This window comes from Azolla caroliniana, unplaced genomic scaffold, assembly GCF_043228905.1.
Source record: "Azolla caroliniana isolate FFs.n. ecotype wild unplaced genomic scaffold, voAzoCaro1.0.p SCAF_4, whole genome shotgun sequence".
In the NCBI taxonomy this organism is placed as follows: domain Eukaryota; kingdom Viridiplantae; phylum Streptophyta; class Polypodiopsida; order Salviniales; family Salviniaceae; genus Azolla; species Azolla caroliniana.
Genome location: NW_028230439.1, coordinates 15,124,051 through 15,140,448, shown reverse-complemented (window position 1 = coordinate 15,140,448; position 16,398 = coordinate 15,124,051). Strand labels below are relative to the sequence as shown.

The window sequence follows — 16,398 nt, the reverse complement described above, 5'->3', positions numbered from 1 at the left end:
ATTATACCTTTCTGCCACCCCATTTGATGAAGGGTTATATGGAGCTGTAAGCTCTCTTTTAATACCATGTAAGTCACAAAAGGACTCAAATTCTGCATATGTAAACTCACCCCCATTATCTGTTCTAAGACATTTCAGTTTTGTCCCTTTTTGGGTAGTCACAAATGCATGAAAAGATTTAAATGCATCACCTTTTTTTTTCATCAAGTACACCCAAATCTTCCTAGAATAATCATCAATAAAGGAAATAAAATATGCAGCACCACCCAAAGATTTTACAGGCATGCTACATACATCAAAATGCACCAAATCTAGCACATTTGGTTTACGAGAGACACCAGAATAATAAGAATTCCTCACTTGTTTGCCAAATAGACAATCATTACAAAAAACCAACTTTGATCCTTTAACGTCAAATCTTTTTAGAGCAAAAAGGACTTCAAGTCTTTTTTGGCTCATATGTCCTAATCTCTTATGCCAAAGCTCTAAACGAGAATCAAATTCAGCAATAGCAAGAAACCTTCCAGGTAAAGCTTTACATTGCAAACAGTAGAGAGTGCCTTTTTTGCAACCTTTCACAATAACCATAGAAAAAGGATGCCCAACATACGCTCTTTCCACAATTCAAAACCTTTTCCTTCAAATCTCTTGATTTCAAAGAGGTTTTTCACTTCAGTTGAAATGGAGGCCAATGCTCCCAAGATTTACGACAAATTTCTTCAAAAATTGAGTAGAATACCAATAGGAAAGGGACTGAAAGAATTGAAAGAAAAACTGAAGTGTTTTCTGCTGATTCTTAATCTCAAAAAAACACCAAGCAGAGGAAAGAGATTTGGCTCTGATGAAGGCGCAGCTATTGAGGGATGATGTTTAGCAAACAAGACTGTAGTAGAGATGAGAGTAGAGACACATGGATTTTTGGTGTACCCAACCGCCTTGATTGGTACACAAGAAAAAAGGTTATTATATTAGTTAACCCTAAAAAGAAAGAGGCGTGTTCACATTACAAGAGGAGGTGTCATGTTCAGGTGAACAATGTGTTCACATATACGAATAATTACCTAATTTGTGAACTACGGGCATTTACACCTAACATAGCTTTCCTCTTCGACATTCATTAATGTCATAGCTTGGTTTACGACAGCAATTACACCTTTTCTTCTTCTTCTCATCATGGAATGTCGAGGAATCATTGCCTTTAGAAGGAAGGTTATTTTGTTTTCATCCTTGTCAGCATTTGAAGTTGGAAGAGGTAACAAAATCTTGATCACCACTATTAAGAACAGCTCAATTTGCTCAAGATTGTGATTCCTATAAGAGAAGGGAGATTAGCTAATCAAAAATGAAGCTCTCTTTACCTCTTGTAAAGCCTTATTGTAGTGACAAAGTCTTGATATGAATCCGGACGCACGGCAAAAACTTTAGAAACTAACTATTGGTCTGGAATCATTTCATCAATGTTGAATAATTGGTCCTTAACGGCTTTGATCTTTGTCAAGAATGCATCCATGGAATCACCTTCATCTTTGTCTTTTCCATTTGTTGCTTCATAATAGAAACTCTTGTTTTATTCCTTTGAGCATATAGGTTCTTTAACACATCCCAACCACTTTTGGAGGTGGTATTGTTACACTTAATGTGTATCCTATGAAAGCTTTGGTGTGAATATAGTTATAATCATGTGAATCTAGTTAAGTAATTGTTGGGTGTGAACATACTTAGAATAGTATGAACCTAGTTAAGTAATTGTTAGTTGTGAATATAGTTAGAATAGCGTGACCCTAACTATGTGACCGTTGGGTTTCCACCTACTTGTAGATACTGGCATAGAATGAACCATACGTATCATACGTGCATTCGCATTCGAGAATGATTCAATCAAACGTGTATGGTAAATCATCTCAAAGTTGGATTGGATTGACTAGGGTCTATATTATGTATTGATTCACTCTCAATCCTAATAAGTGTACTCTAATCCATTGTGAACCACCAACATAAGTATGGTTGCAATATTTGCATTGTATCACATGCATACTTTTGGGATGCGAATCAAGACATCTCTATCATCCTCACTTTAGAACTTACAAAAAAATGAGTATAACTATAGAGATTGAATCAAAATATGTCATTATAAATTATAATCAAACGTTCAAAAACTCCTAAAACGTATATTCGAGAATATGAAGAAAACATGACATAGGCAGTAGTAGCATAACAACTTACCACTAGGGTGACCTAATTTCTAATAACAAAGAAAGAAAAAAAGAAACGATCAAAAACTCATAAAACATATATTCGAGAATATGAAGAAAACATGACATAGGCAGTAGTAGCATAACAACTTACCACTAGGGTGACCTAATTTCTAATAACAAAGAACGAAAAAAAGAAACGATCAAAAACTCATAAAACGTATATTCGAGAATATGAAGAAAACATGACATAGGCAGTCGTAGCATAACAACTTACCACTAGGGTGACCTAATTTCTAATAACAAAGAAAGAAAGAAAAAGGAACATGACACTAACATAAAATTTTGCCATGACATAGGCAGTAGTAGCATAACAACTTACCACTCGGGTGAGCTAATTTCTAATAACAAAGAAAGAAGGAAAAAGGAACATGACACTAACATAAAATTTTGCCATGACACAAGAGGATATGAGTAAGTTAGGAATTGAACCCAAAACACAAATAATAGTAGCACAACAACTTACCACTAGGTTGTGCTTAGTTGTAATAATAAAGAAATAAAAGAAAAAAAGTATTATAACACTAACATAAAATTTTGCTATGACATGGTAATAATGAGAGAGAGAGAGAGAGAAAGAGATGAGAAAATTGGGAATCGAACCCAAGACATAGACAGCAATAGCATGACTCCTTACCACTAGGGTGAGCTAAATTGTAATGACAATAAATGAAAAAAAAGTAAAAAAAAGGAACACGTATTTTTCCCATTTCAAACGTGTTCGTTCCCAAACGTTGGAATGCTTGCACGAACACGATTATTACGTTCTATGGATACTGGTTATATAAACCATTCTACATCTTTGTAACCAAGGTTCGTTTTTCCAAATCTATTGATATTTCGTCAAGTCTTCTAAGTGATCTTGTTGTGTGAGAGTTAGACTAAGATCCCTGCATTTTCTACAAATGGTATAAAAGCAAGTTTAGGTTACTTTCTCTATCCTATTCTTCCTAATAGGCATACAAAGATCTTTTTTTTATCCCTTCCCATCTAAGATGACGTTGAACATCTCCATCTACAGCAACGAAAGTTTGAACAGCAAATAGTTGCAACACAAGCGATTTTTCCCTACATTACACATTTTCAAAAAGTAGATTTCGAGCTGATTCTTTTGACTACTTGCACGCCCAAACCCAGATTTTTGGTTTTGGAAATACAATCAAAACAAGTTTTGCACCAATCTCAAACCCTGACTACACAACAACTACAGCAACCAGTTTTTACCACAGCTAAATAAGTTTTCAGCACAGTGAAGGCAGCACGAGTATTAGGGTTTAGGTCAAAAACAGAGAGGGAGAGAGTTTGAGTGTGAGACAAAGGGAGAGAGAGAGAGAGATGCACGTTGTCTCGGGTACAAAGACTGTACCTCTTTTTTGGTTTTTTGATATTATGTATATACAAGTCAAAAGTGTGCTACGAGTGCATTCACACTCGTGCACTAATAAAAGGCACGATGGCCCTTTATTCCCAACAAACTCCCACCTAAAGGCAATGTGCTGTGAGAAGGAAAAAAAAAAAAGTCAGCTAAGTCCAAGTATGTACAAAGCTGAACTACATACATCTATCCAACTCCCATCATCTATCGGCAATGAGCAAATCGCTCAGCTGGAAGACCCTTCGTGAGAAGATCTGCAGGATTATTATTTGTATGTACTTTGACAAGCTCAATGTTCTTGCTGTCAAGTACATCTCTGATGAAGTGATACTTCACCTGTATGTGCTTCGTCTTTGCATGAAAGATGGGATTCCGAGCTAGCATGATAGCACTCTGGCTGTCACAATAAAGAATAGGTAACTCTGTAATGCCAAGATCTCTCACTAGATATGAAAGCCATAAAGCCTCTTTGCGTGCCTCAGTGGCAGCAACATACTCTGCCCCTGTAGTAGACAATGCAACACACTTTTGTAGTCTGGAGATCCAAGAGAACACTCCTCCTGTGAAAGTAAACACATACCCAGATGTAGACTTCCTGCAGTCTGCATGACCAGCATAGTCCGCATCCGTAAAACCAACGACAGATGCCTTTTACTTTCCAAAGCAAATGCCCAAGTCCTTTGTGCCTTTGAGGTATCTCATAATACCTTTCACCGCTTCCCAATGCTTTTTGCCGGGATTTGCCATGTACCTACTAACCACTCTCACTGCAAAGGCAATATCAGGGCATGTGGCAACCATCGCATATATCAAACTGCCAACGGCTGAAGCATATGGAACCTTAGCCATTTCAGCCTTCTCATCATCAGATGTAGGGCTGTCTTTTGCACTGAGTTTCAAATATGGAGGCAATGGAACCCCAATTGTTTCCCCCCCTCCATATTGAAACGCTGCAAAACCTTAGAGATATACTCCTCTAAGATAGAAAGAGTACCCCTTTCGACCGGTTTCAGAGTATCTGCATGCCAAGGATGTGCTTTGCATCACCAAGATCCTTCATATCAAAGCTGCCATGAAGGCTTTGCTTCAATGAATCCAAGGCATGAATATCCTTGCTAGCAATCAACATATCCTCAACATACAAAACCAAGATAATCAGGCTGCCATCTCCTGCCTTCTTGGTGTACAAGCAGTGGTCCACTTGACTTCTATGAAAACCTTGAGACTGCATAAATGCATCAAATGTATGATACCATTTTCTTGGTGCTTGTTTCAACCCATACAAACTCCTTTTGAGCTTACAAACCATCTTCTCTTTGCCTTTAGCCACAAAACCTTCAAGCTGCTCCATATATATGTCTTCATGCAGATCGCCATGTAAAAAGGCGTTCTTCACATCCATCTGTATGAGCTCCATATCTTCAACTGCAACTAAGCCCAAAATGATTCTTAATTAGTCATCTTGACTACAGGCGAGAAGATCTCATCAAAATCAATTCCATATTCCTGCTTTTATCCTTTTGCAACCAATCTTGCTTTGTACTTTGGCAAGGAATCAGAAATGACCTTCATTTTATAAACCCATTTGCATGGAAGTGTTTTCTGCGCTTTAGGCAACTGCACCAAATCCGAAGTGTCATTTTTCTCAAGATTTTCCATCTCTGACAACATGGCTTTATACCATTTCTTATTGTCCTGTCTGTCCATTGCTTCCTTGAAGCAAGTCGGTTCGTCACAATCAGTTACCATGACATAATCAGCCACACTGTTTGCATCACAAACAAATCTGTCAGGCCTTCTAGTAACTCTAGACGATCTCCTAACCCAATGCTCATTGTCTGGTAGCTGTTGAGCCTGCAAATCATCATTTTCAACTTGCTGTCCAGGCATTTCAGCCTGCAAATCAGCATTAACAGCTTGCTGTTCTAGCCGTTCCTGCACATTTGGTGGCTCATCATTATTGGCAAAGGCTGGCTGATCATTTCCAACCTCATTTTCTGCATTTGCAGGTAAGTTTACAGCAGGTGTTTGCTGCTGTACAGCGGGCACATTTTTCTGTCTAAAAGGTATTTCTTCTCAGAATACAACTCTCCGTACTTCCTCGGTCTTTTCGGGTTGTTTATGCATGCGATTTTCCCAGATGATAACATCATTGCTGCGTACTATTTTTCTTTTCTCGGGATCCCACAATCTATACCACATTTCACCCTCGTCACCGTATCCTAGGAAAATACATTTGCAGGACTTTGGCTCAAGTTTGTTGCGTTCTTCTTTACGAAAGTGCACAAAAGCCTCACAGCCAAACACTCTCAAGTGAGCATATGAAGGTGGCTTGCCCGACCACGCTTCTTGGGGTATTCCCCCTCTCAAAGACCTGTTAGGTGACCGATGAATCAAGTGAACAGCTGTCATAACAGCCTCTGCCCAAAAACCCTGGGGTAACGCAGCATGAGACAGCATAGTACGGACCTTATCTTGAATAGTCTGATTCATACGCTCTACAACTCCATTTTGGGGTGGATTATAAGGGGTAGTGAGTTCCCTCTTTATCCCTTTGCTGTCACAAAATGCTTGAAAAGCCTTGGACACATATTCCCCACCATTGTCAGAGCGAAGACACTTAAGTGTGTTATCAATTTGATTCTCAACTAATGCCAAAAATGTTCGAAACTTGTCGAGTACTTCATCCTTGTTACGAATACGGTAAACCCATACCTTCCGTGTAGCATCATCGACAAAAGTGACTAAGTATTTCTTTCCCCCTAATGATAGCCCTGGCATCTGACATACATCTGAATGTACTAACTCAAGCGGGGACGACTTCAGCGAAAGAGACTTTTTATGAGATGTTTGTACATGTTTACCATAAATGCAATGATCACAATGTTCAAAATCAGCATAACGAAGACATGGCAAGTAACCCAAACGAGACAATACTTTCATACCAGTTTCACTCATGTGTCTAAACCGCCCATGCCACAAAGAAACACTAGGCTGCTCGGTTATGGCAACGACATGGTCACTCACACTAAATACATGGAGAGGATACAAAGTATCACTTTTACTACCCTTGGCAATAACTCTAGATCCCTTACAAATCTTCCATTTCCCATCACCAAAGGTTGTGTGAAATCCATCATCATCTAGCTGTCCTATGCTAATCAAGCTCTTCTTGAGCTGAGGTACATGCCGTACATGCTGAAGTGTGAAAGCAGAACCATGCTGAAACTGTAATTGCACAGTGCCAATACCTACAATTTCACATGTATAGTTGTCCCCAAGATGGACAACACCATGTCAACCCCCTGTGTAATCTGAACACCACTCACGATGTGGGGTGACGTGAAAAGAAGCACCGGAATCGAGTATCCAAGTGTGCATGTCACCATCCGTATCTGCAAGTAAAGCATGTTCTTTATGGCATGATGAAACAAAGAGTGCATCATTTCCACTATCACTATCATGAGTGACTACATTCACCTCTTCAATTTTAGTATTGCCTTTCCTCGATTGAATGTCTCTCTTTTCTTCTATGAAATCAACTATCTTCTTGCCCTTTCCTTTCTCTTTCTTCCATTTGAAACAATCACGTTTAAAGTGACCCTTTTTGCCACAGTGATGGCATTCTACATCTTTACCACGTGATTTACTACGGCCATAACTATCAAATTTGCCTCTCTGTTGTGACCTACCCCTCATATGCAAAACATTAGAGGACTTATTGGATGCATTGTTTTGCCGACTCATCTCTTCCATGAGTAGAGAACTCTCTACATCGGCATAAAGAAGTATCACATTGGAATTGCTCATAGCAGTCCTGAAAGCGTCCAAACTTTCTGGCAAGGTGCAAAGTAAAAACGTGGCCTTAAACTTATCATCAATGATGAATTTCGAGGCAACCAGCTGGCTGAAAATGGAATTGAACTCACACCAGTGAGTTGTCATGAATGTACCCTCTGTCATGCGCAAATCCATAAGTTTCTTAAGCCAATAAACTTTGCTGGTTGCCGTCTTCTGGGATACAGTTCCTCTAGTCTAGTCCATATAGAATAGGCACAATCCAAACCTTCAATATTAAACAGCAAGGCATCAAAAATCGGCAACTCAATAGTCGAGCGTGCAAGCTCGTTCAACTCTTGCCAATCATCTTCGTTCGTATCTGTAGGCTTTACCCCTTTGACTTTAATAGGCTTTCCATGTTTCTTCTGCAGCCGGATGTTGTAGCACTGCTTTTTCCAAACCGCAAAGTTATGTGCACCCTAAAGCTTCTTGATGTGCATAAGGTGGCTACTTTCACTGTTGCTAGTCATGATTTTTTAGCCCAAACGGAGGACCAAACCTGCACTGCAGAAAATGTGACCTACTCTGCAGAAAACCCTAAACTCTACTTTGCAGAAAACCCTAAACTCTACTGTGTAGAAAACCCTAAACTCTGCTCTGCAAAAAACCCTAAACTTTGCTCTGCCCTGCTCTACAAAAAACCCTTAACGCTCTGCAGAAAACCCTAAACCCAACTCTGATACCAGTTTGAAGGCAGCACAAGGATTAGAGTTTAGGTCAAAAACAAAGAGGGAGAGAGTCTAAGTGAGAGACAAAGGGAGAGAGAGAGAGAGATGCACGTTGTCTTGGGTACAAAGAGTGTACCTCTTTTTTGGTTTTTAGATATTATGTATATACAAGTCAAAAGTGTGCTACGAGTGCGTTCACACTCATGCACTAATAAAAGGCACGATGGCCATTTATTCCCAACACACAGCACATGGCTAGGCAAACTAATATTTTGGTATGCTTAATGCGGAAGACAAGTTGGATGGTACTAACTATCCTATGTGGGCGTGCATGATGAGACATGTATTGGTTGCAAAGCATCTATAGGACATTGTCATCGGATCTTATGATCTTATGAACATCCAGCTTCAAGTTCTAGGACATTGTCATCGGATCTTATGATCTTATGAACATCCAACTTCAAGTTCTTCCCCAAACTCTGCCACCCACTCAGGAACAACTGACGCAAATAATGCTTCAAGTTCCACTTAGCAATCCACTTCTTTACAACTTAAGTGAGATGGTAAGGATGCTCAAGCTCATGCTCTCATTGCATTATCAGTCATGCGTCACATTGTTCCACATATCCGATCTTGCACGACCTCAAAAAGTGTTTGGGATGTGTTAAAGAACCTATATGTTCAAAGGAATGAAGCAAGCGTTGTTATGCTTAAGCAGCAACTTGAAGAGAAAAGGACGCAAGAAGGTGAATCCATGGACGAATTCTTGACAAAGATCAAGAACTTCACGGAACGACTACTCAACATTGATGAGCGATTTCAAACAAGCGATTAGTTTCTAAAGTTCTTGTCGTATTTCCAGATTCATATCAAGGTTTTGCCACTACAATAAAGCTTTTTATAAGAGGTAAAGAGAGCTTCATTTTTTATGAGCTAATCTCCCTTTAGCTTACAAGAAACTCGGTCTTGAGCAAATGAAGATGTTCTTAATAGTGGTGATCAAGCTTTTGTTACCTTTTCTAACTTCAAAGACCAACAAAGGACGAAAACAAAATAACCTTCCTTCTAAAGGCAATGATGCCTCGACTTTCCATGATGAGAAGAAGAAGAAAAGGTGCAATTATTGTCGTAAACCAAGTCACGACATTAGTGAATGTTGAAAAAGGAATGCTAGTGAAAAGAAGAGAAAACAATATGGTCTTAAAGTTACCACCTCAACATGTACAAAGGTAGAAACACATATTGCTCAACATGTGTTTGAAGGTGATCAATTAAACCAACCTCATGAAGGTAATGTGCATGTCTTGCATCAGCAACAGCATGCTCCAAACAAACATATAGCGCAGCCAAACAATGCTCAAATTGATCTCTTATAACAACTAAATGTGGTTTAAAATGAGCAACCAATCATTGTTGATAATGATGTTGATTTACAAGTCAATAACCAACATGATGTTTACGTTGAATTGGAAGAAGAAACAAGCCTCTTCTAAGCAAGCAGGAACAGTCCCTAAGGCTGATAAACACCCTTATGGATAGCAAACTCACATTTCCTCTTCAGGTTTTCTATCCATATAAAGACTTTGTGACATATGCTTTGCTGACATAATTGTGTACTCCAAGAATGAAAATGAGCATTGGAAGATTTGGTTGATATTTTCATTGAGCTCGTGTTGTGGATTTCAGAAAAGCGTTCTACATTGTACTTTTTTTTAATCAACAAAAGTAAACTAAGAAGCTCTTACAACGATTCAAGTTTGAGGACTGCAAGCCATTCTCCATAAGGGTTAGGAATTATGTCAATGGGGCTGAGAAATACTCAAGATTCGCCCTAGTATCGGCTCTTTAGATGCAATAGTGGAGCAATGGCAAAAAAGATAGAGAAAGAGCAGTAGTTGGAGGAGCTCACCTTTGAAGTGAGATCCAAAAGTTTTTAACTTATGTTTTATATGACCCATTTAGAGTTGGCCAAGTTCACATTAAACTTGGCCCAAAAATAACGAAAAAGTGATTAGTGACTCTTGGCCTTTATAAATAGGCCTATACACATTTACACACTATAAGAGGTCATTTAGGGCCTTTACCCCAACAACCTCCCACAAGGCATAAATGACGCCTTTAAGCTACGTAACTCCCACCATCTATATACATATCTGATGTGCTTTGGATAAGCACTTGGTGAGTACATCTACAGGGTTCTGTGATGTGTGGACCTTTATCAATGTGATAAAGCCATCCTCAAGCACTTCTCGAATGAAGTGATATCGCACATCACTACGTTTTGTGCGTGCATGAAACATAGCATTCTTTGCCAAACTGATGGCACTCTGGCTATCGCAACCAAGCATAGGTATCTTTTCAACCATCGCTCTACTGCTACACCCAAAGCCTTGAGTGTTCCTCAGCCCTATTGACAATTTCTGACCCTTTCATTCTCCACTCTAGTAGAAGCAGGATTCAAGTTCTTATATCAAAACAAAGGAGAACCAATTGATGTACCCTTATACCAGCAAGTTGTAGGTTCTTTGATTATTTTGTGCAACACGCGACCTAACATTCAATATGTTGTTTCGTAATTAAGCAGGTTTATGCATAGCCCTAGAATAAAGCATTGGCAAGCAGCCAAGCGAGTTTTCCGTTACTTCAAAGGCACTATGGATTTCAGCCTCTTCTATGGAGAAGGCAATTCATCTACTTTTAACAGCCTTCACTAATAGTGATTGGGCTGCCTGCTACGACACTCGTGTCTCAGATAGTGGCCTTGTTTCATGATCGGCAATTCCTATGTTTCCTAGCTTCCTGGCTCAGCAAGAAGGAGCCAATAATGGCAACATCAAGTTGTGAAGCTGCATATAGAGCAGCATTCAGCACTACAGTAGAGTGTGTTTGGCTCAGGAGATTATTGCCTGATTTGTCACTTGAACAACCATCTCCTACTTGTATACTTAAAGATAGTCGAAGTGCCTTGGTTATTGCAAGAAATCCTGTCTTCCATGCACGAACAAAACACATTGAGGTGCAATTCATGAAAACGTAGCAGACATATTCACGAAAAGCTCTATCAAGAGAAAAGTTTGAATATTTTCACAAGTGGGCATTCTTCCAACTCTTGGATAGTGACAACATTCAAGTTCACCCCATTCATTTCAAGGGGGTTTGTTACACTTAATGTGTATCCTATGAAAGCTTTGGTGTCAATATAGTTATAATACTGTGAACCTAGTTAAGTAATTGTTAAGTGTGAACATACTTAGAATAGTATCAACCTTGTTAAGTAACTATTAGGTGTGAATATTGTTAGAATAGTGTGAACCTAATTAAGTGACCGTTGGGTTTCCACCTACCTATAGATACTGGTTATATAAACCATTCTACATCTTTGTTATCAGGTTTCATTTTTCCTAATCTATTGATATTTCTTTAAGGCTTCTAAGTGATCTTGCTATGTGAGAGTTAGTCGAAGATCCCTGCATTTTCTACAGGTACAAGATCGGATATGTGGAACAATGTGACATTTGACTAACAATGCAATGAGAACATGGGCTTGAGCATCCTTACCATCCCAATTAAGTTGTGAAGAAGTGGATTGTTGAGGAATGGGGCTTGAAGCATTTTTTGCGTTAGTTGTTCTTGAAGTTGGACGTTCATCAAATCCGATGACAACATCCCATAGCTGCTTTGCAACCACATAGGATAGTACCATCTAACTTGTCTTCAGCATTAAGCATGCCAATAATATTAGTTTGCTCAGCCATTGCAAAAATAATTTACAACAAGAAACATGGATGAGATATTGAAGTACTTGGGGTTTTGTTCACCAAAATGTACTAAAGCAATATAATATTACAGAATCATATACGCAATGGGCTAAAAGAAATAAAGGAGTTACTGTGTTGTGCTGAAAACAGGTTTTGTTGTTGTAAAAACTGGTCACTGCAATTGCTGTGCAATTAGGGTGTGAGACTACAAAACTTGTTTTGTTTGTATCTCCAGAACCAAAAATCTGATTTGGGTGTGCAAGTAGTCAAAAGAATCAACTCGAAATATACTTTCGAAAAATGTGAAAATAGAGAAAAATCACCTCTGCTACAGTTTTCCGCTGTTCAAACTTTTTGTTGTAGGTAGAGAGGTTCAACATGTTCTTGGAAGGAAAGAGATAACAAGAAAAATCTGTGTATGCCTAGTAGGAAGAATACAATAGAAAAAGTAACCTAAACCTGCTCTTATACCATTTGTTGAAAATGCAAGGATCTTAGACTAGTCTCACACAACAAGATCACTTAGAAGATTTGAGGAAAAATCAGTAGATTAAGAAAAACGAGCTTCTAATTACAAAGATGTAGAATGGTTCACATAAACAATATCTACAGGTAGTTGGAAACCCAACAAACACTTAATTAGATTCAAACCATCCCAATTATGTTCACATCAAAGCTTTCATAGGATACACATTAAGTGTAACCAAATGATTGGCTCATGAATTGGATTAAGCCTATTTTTAAATCAAGCGATAAGAATCAAGTATCAAATTATCTCACAATCATGGTAAGCGCAACTATTGCTAAATTGTATAGCACTATCATGGAGCAGAAGGTAGGTGCATGGGCTGAAAGTCAAAATAAACAAGCACTTGGGCAAGCAAGTTTTAGAACAAAACACTCCATGGTAAATCATCTGGTAAAATGGCTTATGGAGGAGATTTTCCTATTCCACTTTTGTAATCTACTATACAAACAAATTTTATAATCGATGTCATTGAACTACAACGACAATACAAATTTTATTATTAGCAATATCTATTGTCAAGTTGACTCTTTGCAAAAGTATATTAATTCTTAATGCTTGCTCTATTTCAGTACCACTGCATCATTCCATTTGCAGACAGACATAAGAATCTGTGTTAATGCTTGCTATGTTTTGTTAAGCCTACTCACATATATCATCTTTTCCTTCATATCTTGGTGAAAAACCCCAGCCATTCCACCCACACACAATTAACCATTGCAAACAATGATGACAATACAGTACCCTTCAAGAAGGTGGCTGTCTTCTGTACTTATGACGTTTCAGTGATGTGTCGCCATATATATACATTACATCAAAGTATCTGATAAACGTTAACACCTTCAGCTCTTGCATATCGTTAAAAATTTCAGAACTCCAGTACACCCCTTTCCTCATACCCCTTTTTTCCTAAAGAATGGCAAATATCAAGTGCTTATAAATAGCTGTGACATTCCACCATCTATCATTCCTAAGCTCGCATCATATGGTCTTACAACCATATTTGGGTTGACCAATACATAAATTTTTATCCTAATGGCATACTCTACTCCGAATCAGACTATAGGTGAACCAGCTATTTCAAAATGTCTAGGAGCTTCAATGTTTCCAAATATCCCTTAGAAGCTCAATTGCATGTCAATATTTCAGTACATAATTTCGATCATGTCAATTTGCACTATATATTTTCTTACCGATAGGATTAAAAACATGTAAGATTTTCAGCCATAGCATTGAACAAAATCCAAAGTAACATGATGTGAAGAGATTGGCAGAATTTTCAAACCATTCAAAAACCTTTTCTTCATGTAAAGAAAGTCTAGTTAAAAAAATTTGTTTAAGTAAGGATATATACATGCAAAGAATATCGTTTTTAGATTGTCATATGCAGCTCTCTTCTCTTATATAAGAAGACTCACTCATTTGAACTTCATGCATTTCAGGTAAATTTAATCTGGTTATCATTATTTGATTGTCTTAATTAAGTCACTCTCTTAACCATCTTAATTGAGCAGAGTAAAACCTGTATTAGGCCAGCTCTCTTCTCTTATATAACAATTGCATTTCGCCATTTTTGGGTAACATTAATCTGGTTATCATTATTTAATTGCCTTAATTAGTCTCCCTATTAACCACCTTGCTTCAGTAGAGTAAACCCTGTATTAGGCCAATGCTATTTTGGGCTCATCAATGTGGATTCCATGTGGTATGGGGCTTCTTTATTATTTCATGGTTTTCAAAACGAAGGAAATCGTGAGGCACTTTGCGATATTTCATTTTTTGAATAACCTAAGAATAGATTTTCAGTTATGAGCTATGAGAAAGAGCCTCGCATTTTGATCAGCTATAATGACCCCTCAAATCAATCATTATCATTGTGACATATAAAGTCAAAAAACATGCCATTTACTGTTCACACAGCTTTTTGTCAATGTTGCAACGTTTAACCTCAAATAGCCATCAAATTCATATACAGCCATAAGTCATGCTTCTCAGTTTTCATGTCATGAAGATAAGATCCGGCAAATTACTTAAAATCTCCACTCATCTCCCTTTTATGATCCTTATGCCAAAAGCCATATTTAACCTTTGGCACTCATATATCTGATTAATGAATAAATATATAAGAAGCCATATTTATCTACAATAATTTAGCAAAGGTGGCAAACCAAAACATGCCAAAGTTGGTACTAAATGTGATGATGTCTCTTAGTAATGTTTTCCACGGGATTGGAAGATCCATTCATGAAGCACGAGGGTCATTATCCATGTGATGGGGATGTTTCATGACTACACAAAAAATTACATCATTGTTTAACAAGCAAACTATGAGACTAATCCTCACAAAAGGGCAGATATGCAATTTCTTATCTTCTACATTCAAAAGAATGAAAACTTGAAGAGCTCTTTGTTAGCATTAAGTTATATGTAACTGAATAAGCAAAAAACATACCTTTGTCATGGGAAGTCTTGTTGTGTTCCTCCTTTCCATGAGATCCAAAAATGGAGACCTTCGTGCTTGCTTCCAATCTCTTATAAACCTTCTGTGATGGGTCGTTTTTCTTCCTTTTCCTTTCAGGCTCCATTGAAATAAAATTACTCATCTGAGAGCCATTGAATTCTTTATCACTATCCTGAAAAAGAACTCGTGTTATCAGCCCTGTTTCCAATGTTTCTCATAAGTTATTCTCAGCAAACATACAAAAAATTGTTCTATTGGTCCCAGAATCCCTGGTGCTACTGCAAGCTTTGCCATAAGCTTTGCTCTCAGAGCAGCTGGAATAATCTTTTAAGTTTATTTTTTACTAATGAACTTTTTCCTCTCTAATATTCCCTCTACAACAATGGAAAGATTGTGGCTTTAATCCATTTAAGAACTACAAGACGGACAAGAATACTTACCATGGCTTCACTGGTATTGATCCCACCATCCCATCGATCCATCTCGCTTTCCTTTCTCCTTTTCGCACCACTCTGATACCCTTTCAAAGGTTCACTGAAATTCTGACTATACTCTCCTTTGGCGCTTTCACTGAGATTGCGATTATCCCCTCCTTTCAAAGATTCCCGGAAATTCGTATCGAAACCTCCTTTTGAACCGTCACAGGAGTTCTGATTATGCCCTTTTCTCAAAGCGTCATTAAAGTTCTGATTATACACTCCTTTCGAAGATTCAGTTAAACACTTATCATGCCCCCCTTTTGAAGCTTCACTTAAATTGTTATTGTATCGCCCTTTAGCAGCGTCCTTAGAATTTTGATTACACCTTTTTGAAGAAGAAGAAGAAGAAGATGATGATGATGATGATGATGATGATGATGATGAAGAAGAAGAAGAAGAGTTTTTTGGGTCCATAATTATAGCATTATCTGTTTCGGGCTGCTTTAACACAGATGGACCCTCGACGTTGGGGTGTAGAGGTTCCATAGCCCAGGGAGATGAAGAATTAAGGTTAGGGTTAGGAGTTTTGTTAGTGGTTGTGTTCGCGGTCGCGTTAGGGTTGTCATTAACATTAAGATTCAGGATAGGTTTTACAGTCGGGTTTGGGTTAGGGTTTGGGCCATGTCTGAGGTTTTGGTCTGCATCAGAATCTCCCGAATCGTCAGTTTTTTGTTGCTTGTGCCTGTGAGAACGGTGGCGTGAACATCTGTTCTTCCGCCCAGAGGCCATGGCGAGAGTTAGCAGCAGAAAGCAACCATGGAAGATCGAAAGACGGGGCAGAGAGAGAAGAGAAGACTCAGAGAGTAAGTAAGTAAGTAAGTAAGTAAGTAAGTGGGGGTATGTATGTATGTATGTATTTCCACAATCTATCAATAAGTACATATGTAAGTGGGGTCATCATCATCGTCAAAGCAAAGCATTTCCTTAAAGAAGGACCGACATAAGTACTTGACAAGTACTTCAATGCTTGTACCGAGCGACTAACATTAACTCCTAAAAATATGCCTACGTACTAGACTAGGATCGTAGGTCTCTAATG

General features: G+C 38.3%; 1 protein-coding gene across 4 annotated transcripts in view; it reads right to left on the bottom strand.

Moving 5' to 3' along the window:
* LOC147865126 (uncharacterized) overlaps positions 1-16,139 on the bottom strand; it is a 30,202-nt gene extending 14,063 nt beyond the window's left edge. For 3 of the 4 annotated variants that reach the window (XR_015529620.1, XM_087317877.1, XM_087317878.1), the window contains exons 1-2: positions 15,321-16,139; positions 14,872-15,052 (exon numbers count right to left, since the gene is read on the bottom strand). Coding sequence is in view for 3 of the 4 variants with exons in the window: in XM_087317877.1 (XP_087174003.1) it covers positions 14,872-15,052; positions 15,321-16,088 (949 nt within the window). In the remaining variant the exon portion in view is untranslated. The remainder of the gene's footprint in view (positions 1-14,871; positions 15,053-15,320) is intronic. The other variant, XM_087317879.1, reaches the window with a different exon arrangement.
* Positions 16,140-16,398: the final 259 nt, after the last annotated feature.